This window comes from Oncorhynchus keta, chromosome 20 (genome assembly GCF_023373465.1).
Source record: "Oncorhynchus keta strain PuntledgeMale-10-30-2019 chromosome 20, Oket_V2, whole genome shotgun sequence".
NCBI classification, from domain to species: domain Eukaryota; kingdom Metazoa; phylum Chordata; class Actinopteri; order Salmoniformes; family Salmonidae; genus Oncorhynchus; species Oncorhynchus keta.
In genome coordinates this window covers 36039725-36054188 of record NC_068440.1, presented here as the reverse complement: position 1 = coordinate 36054188, position 14464 = coordinate 36039725, and the positions used below count along the sequence as shown (strand labels likewise).

Sequence of the window (14464 nt, the reverse complement as noted above, 5' to 3'; positions counted from 1 at the left end):
TGGTCTCATGGTAATTGAGTGTTAATTAAAATACAGTACCAGTCAAAAGTGTAGACACCTACTCATTCCAGGGTTTTTCTTTATTTTTACTATTTTTGACCACTATGCATAGCAAATGGAGGGTTCTTTTCTGTGGTTCATTTTCAAGCCAGCCAGGTTGTAAATATATACAAACCTCCTGTTGTAAATATAAGCAATGAGGTTAATATTAGGAAACTTGGGGAAAATATAGTAGGCAAAGTCTATAGAAAGCTGATGGAACACCTCAGGCCATCACTCTGTTTTCTTAAGCAATTGCATAGGCTATAGAAATGTTGCACAACATGAGCTCATGCGGTGTTTGATGACATTTGCATTGATGTCAGAGGGATTAGAGGGACCGTAGTGCTGAGTACCAGACAGTTAGCAAAATTTGGTAGGCTACTATTGACCATCAGCAGTATCAGAGCTTGGAGAAGCCTAATTACTGTGACTAAACGATCCCGTGGAATCTGACTTCAGTCATGACTGGTAATACGGTCAACCATAAGCAGCGCTTACCTTTGATGTAGTGCACAATGGTGACAATATGCTGCGCAAACAGCTCGGAGGGGCTGCGTTGGAGTTGAGCAGCCTGTATGTGTTGGAAAATGGAGCGGAACTGTCCAGGATCTTTCTTACTGGGATGCACCAGATCCCTGGACAAACCACGCTCCTTAGTCAGACTTCCAGAGGAGCTGAGAAGAGAAAGACAAGCTGAAACTGTTGTGTTCAAGACCGTGACAGAGTTCCATAAAAATGTTAACCCCTCGATCATATCCAAAACTATACGCAGAGTTAACTTTTTGAGACTAGGGCGGTAGTATTTTGATGTTTGGATGAAAAACATGTCCAAGTGAAGGCCCAGAAGCTACAATATGCATATAATTGGCAGATGAGTATAGAAAACACTAAAGTTTCCAAAATTGTCAAAATATTGTCTGAGTATAACAGAACTGATATTGCAGGCAAAAACCTGAGGAAAATCCAACCAGGAAGTGCCTCTTATTTTGAAACCTCTGTTGCATGCCTATCCTCCATTTAAAGGGATATCAACCAGATTCCTTTCAATATAGCTTCCACAAGGTGTGAACAGTCTTTAGAAAGTTTCAAATGAGCGAGAATGATCACATCATGTCAGTGTATAGCTGAGTGTCCCCAGAGTTTTGCATGAGCGAGCAGCATGGAGCAGACCTTTTATATTCCTCTCCTATTGAAAAAGCTACCGTCCGGTTGAAATATCGATTATTTATTGTAAAAACAACCTGAGGATAGATTATTTAAAAAAACGTTTGACATGTTTCTACGAACTTTACGGATACTATTTGGAATTTCCGTATGCCTGTCGTGACCTGCACGAGCCTGTGGATTACTAAACAAAACGTGCCAACCAAATGGAGGTTTTTGGATATAAAAATAATTTAATCGAACAAAAGGAACATTTGTGTAACTGGGAGTCTAGTGAGTGCAAGCATTCGAAGAGCATCAAAGGCAAGCGACTAATTTTATTGCTTTTCTGACTTTCGTGACCAATCTACTTTGCTGCTAGCTGTTTGTAATGTTTTGTCTGCTGAGAGAAATGTCGTCACATAAACGCTTGGTTTGCCTTCTCTGTAAAGCTTCTTTTTTTTTTTATCTGACACGCTAGGTGGATTAACCTCTTGAACCTATGGGGGTGCTATTTCATTATTGGAATAAAAAAAAAACGTGCCGTGTTAAGCGCAATATTTTGTTACAAAAAGATGCTCGACTATGCATATAATTGACAGCTTTGGAAAGAAAACATTCTGCTGTTTCCAAAACTGCAAAGATATTGTCTGTGAGTGCCAGAGAACTGATGCTACAGGCGTATTCAAGATGAAACTTCAAACAGGAAATGAGCAGAATTTGAGGCTCTGTTTTCCATTGTCTCCTTATATGGCTGTGAATGTGCCCTGAACGAGCCTACGCTTTCTGCTGTTTGCCCAAGGTGTCTGCAGCATTGTGACGTATTTGTAGGCGTATCATGGGAAGAGTGGCCATAAGAGACTACATTTACCAGGTGTCCTCCCGGTGTGCTTTGGCTAAATTGGTGCGTAATCTTCAGCTGCAGTCATTTTCCCATGGGATTCAGAGGAGAAAGCACACTTCCACGAACGATATATCATCGAAGAGATATGTGAAAAACACATTGAGGATCGATTCTAAACAACGTTTGCCATGTTTCAGTCGATATTATGGAGGTAATTTGGAAAAAAGTTTGGCGTTTTGATGACTGAATTTTCGGGGGTTTTTTGGTAGCCAAACGTGATGTACCAAACGGAGCGATTTCTCCTATAAAGAATATTTTTGGACAAACTGAACATTTGCTATCTAACAGAGTCTCCTCATTGAAAACATCCGAAGTTCTTCAAAGGTAAATGATTTTATTTGAATGCTTTTCTTGTTTTTGTGAAAATGTTGCCTGCTGAATGCTAACGCTAAATGCTACGCTAGCTATCAATACTGTTACACAAATGCTTGTTTTGCTATGGTTGAGCAGCATATTTTGAAAATCTGAGATGACAGTGTTGTTAACAAAAGGCTAAGCTTGAGAGCGAGCAGATTTATTTCATTTCATTAACGTTGCGTTATGGTAATGGACTGGAGGCTGTAGTCATTATCCCGGATCCGGGATGGCTCGACGCAAGAAGTTAACAACAAGATAAGCTGTGTTTTGGTATATTCCAATTGTGATTTCATGAAAATTAATTATTTTCAGTAATTAAATTTGAATTTGGCACTCTGCAATTCAGTGGATGTTGACAAAAATGATCCCGCTAATGGGATGGGTGTGACAAGAAGTTAAGAACTAGGCCAGTTTCAGAAACTATTAACCATCCAAACAGTCTGTTGATGGACATTGGTGATGCTGCTTACCTGGGCATTTCATCAAATGTGTTGATACTGTGCTCCAAGCCCTCCCTCTTCCCAGAGGACCGGGGTAGGTGTGACTCCAACCTATTGATGGGGAACAGGGCTAGGGGCCTGTCTTTCTCCCCGCTGCCTGAACCCCTAGGGGGCACTGCTGCGCTGACGGGAGATGGACTCCTCCTGTTGCTCTTCTCCTTCTTCTTCTCCTTCCTCTTGGACTTCTCTTCTTTCTTAGAGGCCTGCTTGCGGCTGCGGTAAAGCTCCTCTTCCATGTGCTCCAGGTCTTCATCCACGTCTTCGGCCGTGTCTCTCCGTCTCTCCTCGTCCTTCCCCGGGGGGTAGTAATGGGGCTCATCTTCCCACTTCCCAAACACATCCCGTGTTGTCAGGGTGGCTCCTTTGGGCTTGACCACCTCCTCCTCCTCCTCTCTTTCAGCAGCCTGAGACTTGAGGAAGGCCTCTTCGGCTCTTTCCAGGAAGGGCAGAGACTTATCGGCCTTGGAGCTGAAGGAGGCTGCTGTTATGTTGAAAAGGCCTCCTCCAATCTTGCTGTTCCCTTTCTCTCTGCTGTCTCCATCCTGGCCATTCTCCCACTCTGCCACCTGCTGCTGCTGCTGCTGCTTTTTGTTCTTGTTTTCTGCCAAGAACCTGGGCAATCAGACAGAGAAGCATATGGACCTTTACATTGTGTTATACATATGGACCTTTACATTGTGTTATACATATGGACCTTTACATTGTGTTATACATATGGACCTTTACATTGTGTTATACAAAGGAGAATGTTGATTCAAATCTATTATCGTTACAGAATCCAGGTGTTCTAACAGGGCGTTGATGTGAAAATGAAAGACACTTCATCACATGGTAGAATGTTGGATGATCTAATGAAACACGACTACACAACCACAGAAGACTGACAATACCAGGGAATGACATTGAATACTTAGAATAGACTGACCAGGACTCATATTTTAATAATGATACTTACATAACCATCACCTCTTAAATTAGAGGGATATCATGCTGCTGGAAGAGGTGCTGGAGGGCCAGTAGGAGGCACTCTTTCTTCTGGTGCCCCCCCCCCAAAATATTCCAATGCTCAACGGCAGTGATGAGACATTGCTGCCCCCCTGTGTAGGGTGCAGGTAAACGGGTGTCCTGACTCTCCATGGTCACTAAAGATCACATGGCACTTATTGTTGTTAACCCTGGTGTCCTGGCTAAATTCCCAACCTGACCCTCATACCATCATGGCCACCTAATCATCCTCCGCTTCCAATTGAGTCATTCTCCCCCCTCCTCCTCTCCCCTGTAACTATTCCCCATGTTGTTGCTGTAAATATGTTCTCTGTCAACTTACCCAGTAAAATAAGGGTATAATAAAAAAATGCAGAGGACTACAGCAGTGACTTTTCCAATTTTGTTATATGCATTTAAATTGAGAAGTTGCAATGGCATCCATTCTTTTAAATCTATTGTAGCTGTGCAGACTGAACAATCTTAAAATAAATAATTACAAATCACAAACTGGAAAGAAAAAGTGGGTAAAAGGGTAACATACTTCTTGAAAGCAGAGGAAATAGCAGTCTTATCGTCTGCTCTGGTGGGATCCTCCTTGCCAAAGAAACCAAACCCACTTGTGGAGGCAGTCGGCCCGGCCTTGGTGGAGCCTGGTGGGCTCTTGGTAGAGGGAACACCGCCAGTGCTGCCCATGGTTCTCCACAATGACCCTTTGGGGTCCGACTTCCCCTGTTTGGCACCAACAGCCGGACTGCTGCATTTGGGGCTGTTGTTATAGTCACTCAGACCCTGCCATTTCCCAGCAGAGGCCTTATCATGACTGCTGCCTTCTCCCCCTGGTCCTCCTACCTGCTCCCCAGCCCCTCCTCTCTCCTCCTTGGCCTCTGCTGGTGTAGTCTTGTCCTTTACATCTTTAGAGCCAGGCTTCCCTGAGCCGGGGCTGCTGCGGCGATTCCGCGGGGAAGAGGAGCGGGAAGAGGAGCTGTGGTGCCGCCGGGACCGTCGGGAACCCCTGGAGGACGAACGGTCGGAGTATCGAGACCGGGAGTGGCTGCGGCTGCCTGAGCGTTTCCGGGGCGTGCGGGACCGAGATCTCCCTCTCCTGGGGCTGTGAGGACCGTGGTGGTCCTGGTCGTGGGGCGGCCCGTCCCGGTAGCCCCCCCCCTGCCAGTTGTTGGCTCTGTAGCCGTAGCTGTTACCTCCTCTCTGGTAACCCTGGCGAGGGTAGAAGCCCCGGGTTCTACCGCGGAAGTAAAAGGGTCTGCGGAAGCCACGGTTGTAGCCCCTCTGGTAACCCCGGTTGTTCTGGTAGTCTCTGGTGGGATAGTTCCTGCCGTGGGACGGAGAGTGAGATCTGGAGCGGGAACGTGACCTAGAACTAGGAGAGAAGTCTGTTAAAGATACTGTGTAGCCAAGTCAATGTTGGTACACTTTTCAGAAGGTTGCCTAAACATGACAAAAACAGTAAACATATGTACACCTTGAGACAACCCTGTCTGGTTAAGTTGGACTGAGTAGGAGTATACAGTCAGAGTAAAATAATAAAATGATTGTGTTTCGGCATCCTGCACCTCGCCAACTCAGGTGTGCCCCTTTTCATTCTCCAGACAATTCACCCAGAGAGAACAGACGGTCAGGCTAAATAACCTACACCGTCGGTTTGTTAACTGGCAGTGGTCCCAGTGGATGGAACGGAGGGACTGCGTTACAGTATTCTGTCCACTTGGAGGAGCTACTAAACCACACACTAGCGCCTATTAAAACACAGCCAGGGACCAACGCAGCCAGGATCCTCCTCCAACCTTTTCCCTCTGAAGACACTCAACATTCAAACAACTTCACTTCAAGGTGCCCTTTGAGTACTGGACAGAGAAGGAGAAATCCCCAATCAGGCACCATATGGAATACAACATGTTCATACTGCTTACCCTGTGACATTCTCAACCAACAAATGAAGACGTGTAGCCAATGTATTTGGTTAAATGCTGGAGGTTTTAGACATGAAGACCATTACCTCCACCACATATAAAGGATTCTAACGTCGGTGCTTAAATCCATGGAAATAATGTGAAGCAGAAAAATAACTAACAGTGAAAGTAGCGTCCCCATAGTACATCGGCACACTACTCCTACAAATCCAGGAAAATGCAAAGTAGCAGGCACATTTTAGAAGGACTGTAAAATAAAGAAAGAAGGAATGTGAAGTAGAACGACAACCCAGACAGCAAGCGAACAGGATATTGGTTTCTACCCATGTACCGCAGTGGGGAAAAACTGCCAAATCCTGTGTATAAAATCCCCCATCCACTTACCTCTTGAGCTTTTTCATTGAAAGAGTCTGGGAGCAGTGAGCCACATAGCGTACTCACAGTAGTTAGTGAGGGACTCCCTTTATCTGACAAGTGTGTGAGTGGAGGGACTGGAGCAGTGGAAAGAGTTGGGCCAAAATGGGAAAGCATTTCTACTCTAATCCCTGTAGGAGGAGGGAGTGGGAAGAGGGTGTTTGACCTGGCTAGGCAACACTTCCTCTCCTTCTGACACGTCTCTCTCTTTGTGAAAGCACTTCCAGCCATCCTTTTGGACAAGTCATTTATTATGGACGGCGCTTGTCTTGTGCATTGGGGCGGCAGGTAGCCTAGTGGTTAGAGCGTTGGACTGGAAGGTTGCAAGATCAAATCCCCGAACTGACAAGGTAAAAATCTGTCGTTCTGCCCCTGAACAGGCAGTTAACCCACTGTTCCTAGGCCATCATTGAAAATAAGAATTTGTTCTTAACTGACTTGCCTAGTTAAATAAAAAAGGTACACTTTAAAAAATAATAATAATAATTTCACCGAAAGAGGTCCCGAGCATCCTGTTATCAAGCCACTGTATGGCAAAAACACAGTGGCTTGAGGGGGATCCAACTTTAACTATAGCCAATCAATAAAAACATGCTCAGTCATATAACTAAGTTGAGATGTAACCAACACTGGGCCCATAATTCCTCATGGAAGTCATTACAGACTCAAAGTGCTGAATGCTGTTTGACCTCCCTTCTCCAGGGCAAAGAACTGACCCAAGTGATGACTCACTCATCTTAAAATTATGTAACAAAAGGATAATATTCAATAATGAATACAACTTATGGGTCACTGACTGCATGTTATGTAGGTGCATTAGTTCATTCTGTCTCAGTTCAAAACAGAAGACTGATGGGAAATAGATTGTATAATATAAAATGTGTTTTCTGGTTAAGAGGCGGCCATTTTAACCCCATCATAAATCCGAAGTAAAAATGTTTATCCCAGGAAAGAAAAAGGATAAAAATGAACCTTTTACTCAACAGTGTACCAATAGTATATCTAAAAAGGTGCAAGACAGGATTTTATTTATTTATCATTTCAGAAAATGTCCATTATAAATATGTGTTATATATATCTCAAAATTATTTCACAGTATTACTTAGGGCTGGGCGATATCGTATTCATTTGAATGCATGATTTTGATCGAAATGCCAAACTGTTATATTTCATGAATCCTGGTTGTTGTTTTTAATGAGCATTTATGTCCGTTGTTCTCATGTTATCTTTTTGGTCTCGTCAGCTTTGCTCCCTCTGTGCTGTGTGGACCTTCCAATTTACACCAGAAATATGAATAGAATGACGGAGCATCCACTGAACCAGGACCAGCTCCTACCGCCAGGCCGCCGATACAGAGGCCAGAAATCCTTCATTCCCACACGGAATTACGGACTGTATCCATGTGTTGTCTGCTGTAGTTATTGCTTGTGATTTATGTATGTATTTATGCACCCATTGGGGATGCAGTGCTTATGTTTGTTGATTATGAAAGACAAACTTCACGAAAACAGACACACAAATAATTATATTAGATGCTCATGTCTACGCAGGCAACAAGCTTCTGTCCAAAATAAGCCCACAGAAATGCATAGGGTTTATTTTTGCGAGGGTGAAACATGTCACGTCGCCTCTTCCTCTCTCTGCTCACGCTCACCCCCCCGGCACTCACAACAAAGGTGAGAGATCACATCTTCCTCTGACAAGCGGCTTCAAATCGCTATTTGCATTTGAGGTTTGGTCCAACAGAATGGTTCATATGAACAGCATAACATATAGAAACATTATTATACTGTAATGGAGAAAGAAGTTAAGCTTTCTACCGACACTCTTTCATGTCTCAACTCCTCAAATTGTGCATAGAGCAGACACTACTACCACAAGAGTATGATGATTCTGGAAAATTAATGCTCAGTTTGTCACACATGGCACTGCGGTACCACTATCAGCATTTTGACCAAATACTGTTATAATAGCTGTCTAAAACGTACAATAAGCATGAAAAAAAATGCATTTCAATAAGGAATTGGCAACTCGTTCTCATTCTGAGAAATAAGGTAGGCCACTCGCTTTCAACATGTTAAAAGCCCACGGGCTAGCATGCTGTTCAAACAGCTGGAGACAGACAGAGGGGTGTGTTCTTAACAATTCAACAGTTTTACCTTGTTACCTAGTAAATAGATGCAAGTTGGCTAAACTTGAAATATTAAGATTAGCTGGCTACTCACTAGCAACGTGGACTTGAGCTTGAGAGATTGTTTAAATGAGACCCCTGTTCATTTTCTATAAAGCCTGCTACAAGAAGTTAGCCATTATTTGTGAATGTTCATTATGCAAAGTTCTGGTTAAATTTGTAACAAAATGACTGGCAGCTTCATTGAATAGTACCCGCAAAACACCAGTCTCAACGTCAACAGTGAAGAGGCGACTCCGGGATAATGGCCTTCTAGGCAGAGTTCCTCTGTCCAGTGTCTGTTCTTTTGCCCACCGTAATCTTTTATTTTTATTGGCCAGTCTGAGATATGGCTTTTTCTTTGCAACTCTTTCTAGAAGGCTAGCATCTTCACTGTTGACGTTGAGACTGGTGTTTTGCGGGTACTATTTAATGAAGCTGCCAGTTGAGGACTTGTCCCTAGAATTTCTAAGCAAACAGCTGGAGGCAGGGCTTTCTCCTATAGCGCTCCATTTTTATAGAATGGTCTGCCAACCCATGTGAGAGACGCAAACTCGGTCTCAACCTTTAAGTCTTTACTGAAGACTCATCTCTTCAGTGGGTCATATGATTGAGTGTAGTCTGGCCCAGGAGTGGGAAGGTGAACGGAAAGGCCAGAGCCTTGCTGTTTCTGCCTGGCCGGTTCCCCTCTTTCCACTGGGATTCTCTGCCTCTAACCCTATTACAGGGGTTAAAACTGGTGCTCTTTCATATCGTCCCTAGGAGGTGTGCGTCACTTGAGTGGGTTGAGTCACTGATGTGATCTTCCTGTCTGGGTTGGCGCCCCCCTTGGGTTGTGCCGTGGCGGAGATCTTTGTGGTCTATACTCGGCCTTGTCTCAGGGTAGTAGGTTGGTGGTTTGAAGATATCCCTCTCGTGGTGTGGGGGCTGTGCTTTGGCAAAGTGGGTGGGGTTATATCCTTCCTGTTTGGCCTTGCCCAGGGGAATCATCGGATGGGGCAACAGTGTCTCCTGACCCCTCCTGTCTCAGCCTCTAGTATTTATGCTGCAGTAGTTTGTGTGTCGGGGGGCTAGGGTCAGTGTGGAATATCTGGAGTACTTCTCCTGTTTTATCCCGTGTCCTGTGTGAATTTAAGTATGCTCTCTCTAATTCTCCCTTTCTTTCTCTCTGAGGACCTTAGCCCTAGGACCATGCCTCAGGACTACCTGGCATGATGACTCCTTTCTGTCCCCAGTCCACCTTTTCAACTCTCTAGAGACAGCAAGAGCAGTAGAGATACTCTCAATGATCGGCTATGAAAAGCCAACTGACATTTACTCCTGAGGTGCTGACTCGTTGCACCCTCGACAACTACTGTGATTATTATTATTTGACCATGCTGGTAATTTATGAACATTTGAACATCTTGGCCATGTTCTGTTATAATCTCCAGACGGCACAGCCAGAAGAAGACTGGCCACCCCTCATTGCCTGGTTCCTCTTTAGGTTTGGGCCATTCTAGGGAATTTTTCCTAGCCACCGTGCTTCTACACCTGCATTGTTTGCTGTTTGGGGTTTTAGGCTGGGTTTCTGTACAGCTCTTTGAGATATCAGCTGATGTACGAAGGACTATATAAATACATTTGATTTGAGAGGCGTCTGTTTCTCAAACTAGACACTAATGTACTTGTCCTCTTGCTCAGCTGTGCACCAGGGCCTCCCACTCTTTCTATTCTGGTTAGAGCCAGTTTGCGCTGTTCTGTGAAGGGAGTACTACACCGCGTTGAACGAAATCTTCGGTTTCTTGGCAATTTCTCACATGGAATAGCCTTCATTTCTCTGAACAAGAATAGACTGACTAGGTTCAGAAGAAATGTCTTTGTTTCTGGCCATTTTGAGCCTGTGATCAAACCCACAAATGCTGATGCTCCAGATACTCAACTAGTCTAAAGAAGGCCAGTTTTATTGCTTCTTTAATCATATCAACAGTTTTTCATCTAACATAATTGCTAAATGGTTTTTTTAACGAGCCTTTTAAAATGTTAAACTTGGATTAGCTAACACAAGGTCCCATTGGAACAGAGGAGTGATGGTTGCTGATAATGGGCCTCTGCACACCTATGCAGATATTACTTTAAAAATCAGCCGTTTCCAGCAACAGTCATTTACAACATTAACAATGTCTACACTGTATTTCTGATCAATTTAATGTTATTTTAAATGGAGAAAAAAAAGTGTTATAAGTGACACTAAACTTTTGAAAGGTAGTATATACAGTGAGGAGAACATGTATTTGATATCCTGCAAAATCAGTGTTTCCTACTTAAAGCATGTAGAGATCTGTCATTTTTAACATATGTACACTCCAACTGTGAGAGACAGAATCTAAAACAAAAATCCAGAAAATCACACTGTATGATTTTTAAGTAATTAATTTGCATTTTATTGCATGACATAAGTATTTGATCACCTACCAACCAGTGAGAATTCCAGCTCTCACAGACCTGTTAGTTTTTCTCTAAGAAGCCCTCCTGTTCTCCACTCACCTGTTTCAACTCGTTACCTGTATAAAAGACACCTGTCCACACACTTAATCAAACAGACTCCAACCTCTCCACAATGGCCAAGACCAGAGAGGGTGTAAGGTCATCAGGGATAAAATTACAGACCTGCACAAGGCTGGGATGGGCTACAGGACAATAGGCAAGCAGCATGGTGAGAAGGCAACAACTGTTGGCGCTATTATTAGAAAATGGAAGAAGTTCAAGATGAAGGTCAATCACCCTCGGTCTGGGGCTCCATGCAAGATCTCACCTCGTGGGGCATCAATGATCATGAGGAAGGTGAGGGATGAGCCGAGAACTACACGCCAGGACCTGGTCAATGACCTGAAGAGAGCTGGGACCACAGTCTCAAAGAAAAAAATTAGTAACGCACTATGCCGTCATGGATTAAAATCCTGCAGCACACGCAAGGTCCCCCTGCTCAAGCCAGCGCATGTCCAGGCCCGTCTGAAGTTTGCCAATGACCATCTGGATGATCCAGAGGAGGAATGGGAGAAGGTCAACTGGTCTGACGAGACAAAAATAGAGCTTTGGTCAAAACGCCACTCGCCGTGTTTGGAGGAAGAAGAAGGATGAGTACTACCCCAAGAACACCATCCCAACCGTGAAGCAAGGAGGTGGAAACATCATTCTTTGGGGATGCTTTTCTGCAAAGGGGACAGGACAACTGCACTGTATTGAGGGGAGGATGGATGGGGCCATGTATCGAAAGATCTTGGCCACCAACCTCCTTCCCTTAGTAAGAACATTGAAGATGGGTTGTGGCTGGGTCTTCCAGCATGACAATGACCCGAAACACACAGCCAGGGCAACTAAGGAGTGGCTCCGTAAGAAGCATCTCAAGGTCCTGGAGTGACCTAGCCAGGCTCCAGACCTGAACCCAATAGAAAATCTTGAGGGAGCTGAAAGTCCGTATTGCTCAGCGATAGCCCCGAAACGTGAAGGATCTGGAGAAGGTCTGTATAGAAGAGTGGGCCAAAATCCCTGCTGCAGTGTGTACAAACCTGGTCAAGAACTACAGGAAAAATGATCTCTGTTAGGTTTCTGTAACAAATATTAAGTTCTGCTTTTCTGATTTATCAAATACTTATGTCATGCAATAAAATGCAAATTAATGACTTAAAAATCATACAATGTGATTTTCTGGATTTTTGTTTTATATTCCGTCTCTCACAGTTGAAGTGTACCTATGATAAAAATGACAAGACCTCTGCATGCTTTGTAAGTAGGAAAACCTGCAAAATCAGCAGTGTATCATACTTGTGTGTGTATGTATGTATGTATGTATGTATATACATATACACACACACACACACACACATATACACATAGTGAATCATCCATAAGTTTGACAAAATGAGATATTATTTTTTTAGTACTTGCCTGTCAGTATTGTGATTGGCTATGATATTGGCCTATTGATTTCTCCAGCCAGAGCTGCTTCAGTTATCAAACTGGGAAAGCTGTTCAGACTTTGTAGCCGTGTTATCTAGCATAAATCGTTCAGTGAGAAAACAAGCACTGAAGTGTGTAGGAAATTGTACCATCTAAACTCAATGCGAAATATTTTTTCAATAACAAAGTCGCTGTGAAATATATTTTCAGTAAATAACACATAATATTGCTGTTACGGCGGGTTTAAAGTTGGTGGACCAAAACCAAAGTTGCTTTTGTTCCGCCAGCTACAAACAGTTGTAAAAACAATATTTTGTGTTATTTACTGAAAATATATTTCACAGCGATTTAGATTAATTGACTTTGTGAAAAAAAGAACCGAGTGAACAATGTAGAATTTCAGCAACCAGGAAATGTGCGATTTCCACTAGATAATACACCCAGTCAGAACAGCTTTCCCCCATTTGACAACAGATGTCAATCCAGCAGGGGAAAATCAAATATCACAGCCAATCACAACACTGGCGAGTAATTCATGAATGTGAAACTATCATTCCACTATTAGCACCAGATATTATGGACATTCTGAAATTACAATGCAAAAATGTCTCATTCTCATATGTCCCAGTAATGTATGGAAAACAGGGTTTGATGACACGTCTCCATACACTAGAGGAAGGAAGTGATTATAAACTTCACCTGTAGCGGTGCTTCCTGGATCTGGAGCGGGAGCGGCTTCTGGAACGAGACCGTGTGCAAGACCTGGACCTGGACTTTGATCTGGAGCGGGTCCTTGCGGGGCCATCTGGCGCTTTAGACATCTCCACTGTCAGGCCTGTCTAGAGGTTTACCTGTCCAACAACGAGAGGGATGAGTGATGTTGGTATGCACTGGTAATACACTTGGGTGTTTTATACAGTAACAGTATCCAACCTGTTTGTTGACCAAACTAAGCACAGAAACCATATAAGCAAAGATAGTTTTTTTTTTTTTTAAATAACTAACCCAAGATAGACCAGAGAGTCATTTCCAATGGGAGCAAATTAATTAGTGGGCAAAACAAGCAACGAGGTGGGCAGAGCCAAGCACGAGCTAGTGAGATCCTATTGGCCTGTTCAAGCATTAATTTGCAGATTTCCGTTAGGGAACGCCTACTCTGAAGTGCACGTGTGCAATAACTCAAAATTGCCCTTGCACTCCTAAACACACTTTTTGAAACTTTGGCAAAGGGTAATGTCTACAAAACACAGTCCACTGTTACAGATCCTAGTGACAGTGGTGGTGTGGAGGGGGCAATGTGAATAGTCTGGGTAGCCATTTGACTAGATGTTCAGGAGTCTTATGACTTGGGGGTAGAAACTGTTTAGAAGTCTCTTGGACCTAGACTTGGCACTCTGGTACCACTTGCCGTGTGGTAGCAGAGAGAAGTCTATGACTAGGGTGGCTGGAGTCTTTGACAATTTTCAGGGCCTTCCTCTGACACCGCCTGGTATATAGATCCTGGGTGGCAGGAAGCTTGGCCCCGGTGATTTACTGGGCAGTACGCACTACCCTCTGTAATGCCTTGCGGTTGGAGGCCGAGCAGCTGCCATACCAGGCAGCGATGCAACCAGTCAGGATGCTTTTGATGGTGCAGCTGTAGAACCTTTTGAGGATCTGAGGACCCATGCCAAATCTTTTCAGTCTCCTGAGGGGGAATAGGTTGTCATGCCTGCTTCAAGACTGTCATGGTGTGCTTGGACCATGTTAGTTTGTTGGTGATGTGGACACCAAGAAACTTGAAGCTCTCATCTTGCTCCACTGCAGCCCCATCGATGAGAATGGGGGCGTGCTCGGTCCTCTTTTTCCTGTAGTCCACAATCATCTCCTTAGTCTTGAGCCCATTAGCGGCTACCCAGACTACTCTTAGGTAGAACCAAGAAGTAGAACCAGACACCATATAAGGTCCTGACATACTGACCACACCGCTCACGTCATGTGCGTGTTGCAAAATACATTTACACATACATGTTATTCAATCATTGCGCGTGCCAACGAACGTCTGCGTTGCCAAGCGCAAAAATAGAAGTCAGTTCTATTT

The 14464-nt window shown here is 43.9% G+C and overlaps 1 protein-coding gene across 4 annotated transcripts in view; it reads right to left on the bottom strand.

Moving 5' to 3' along the window:
• LOC118370415 (thyroid hormone receptor-associated protein 3-like) overlaps positions 1-14464 on the bottom strand; it is a 30157-nt gene that overhangs the window by 8707 nt on the left and 6986 nt on the right. For 3 of the 4 annotated variants that reach the window (XM_052472763.1, XM_052472766.1, XM_052472764.1), the window contains exons 2-5: positions 13084-13235; positions 4475-5311; positions 2917-3558; positions 541-716 (exon numbers count right to left, since the gene is read on the bottom strand). In XM_052472763.1, the coding sequence (XP_052328723.1) occupies positions 541-716; positions 2917-3558; positions 4475-5311; positions 13084-13205 (1777 nt within the window). In that variant the 5' untranslated portion in view covers positions 13206-13235. The remainder of the gene's footprint in view (positions 1-540; positions 717-2916; positions 3559-4474; positions 5312-13083; positions 13236-14464) is intronic. The other variant, XM_052472765.1, reaches the window with a different exon arrangement.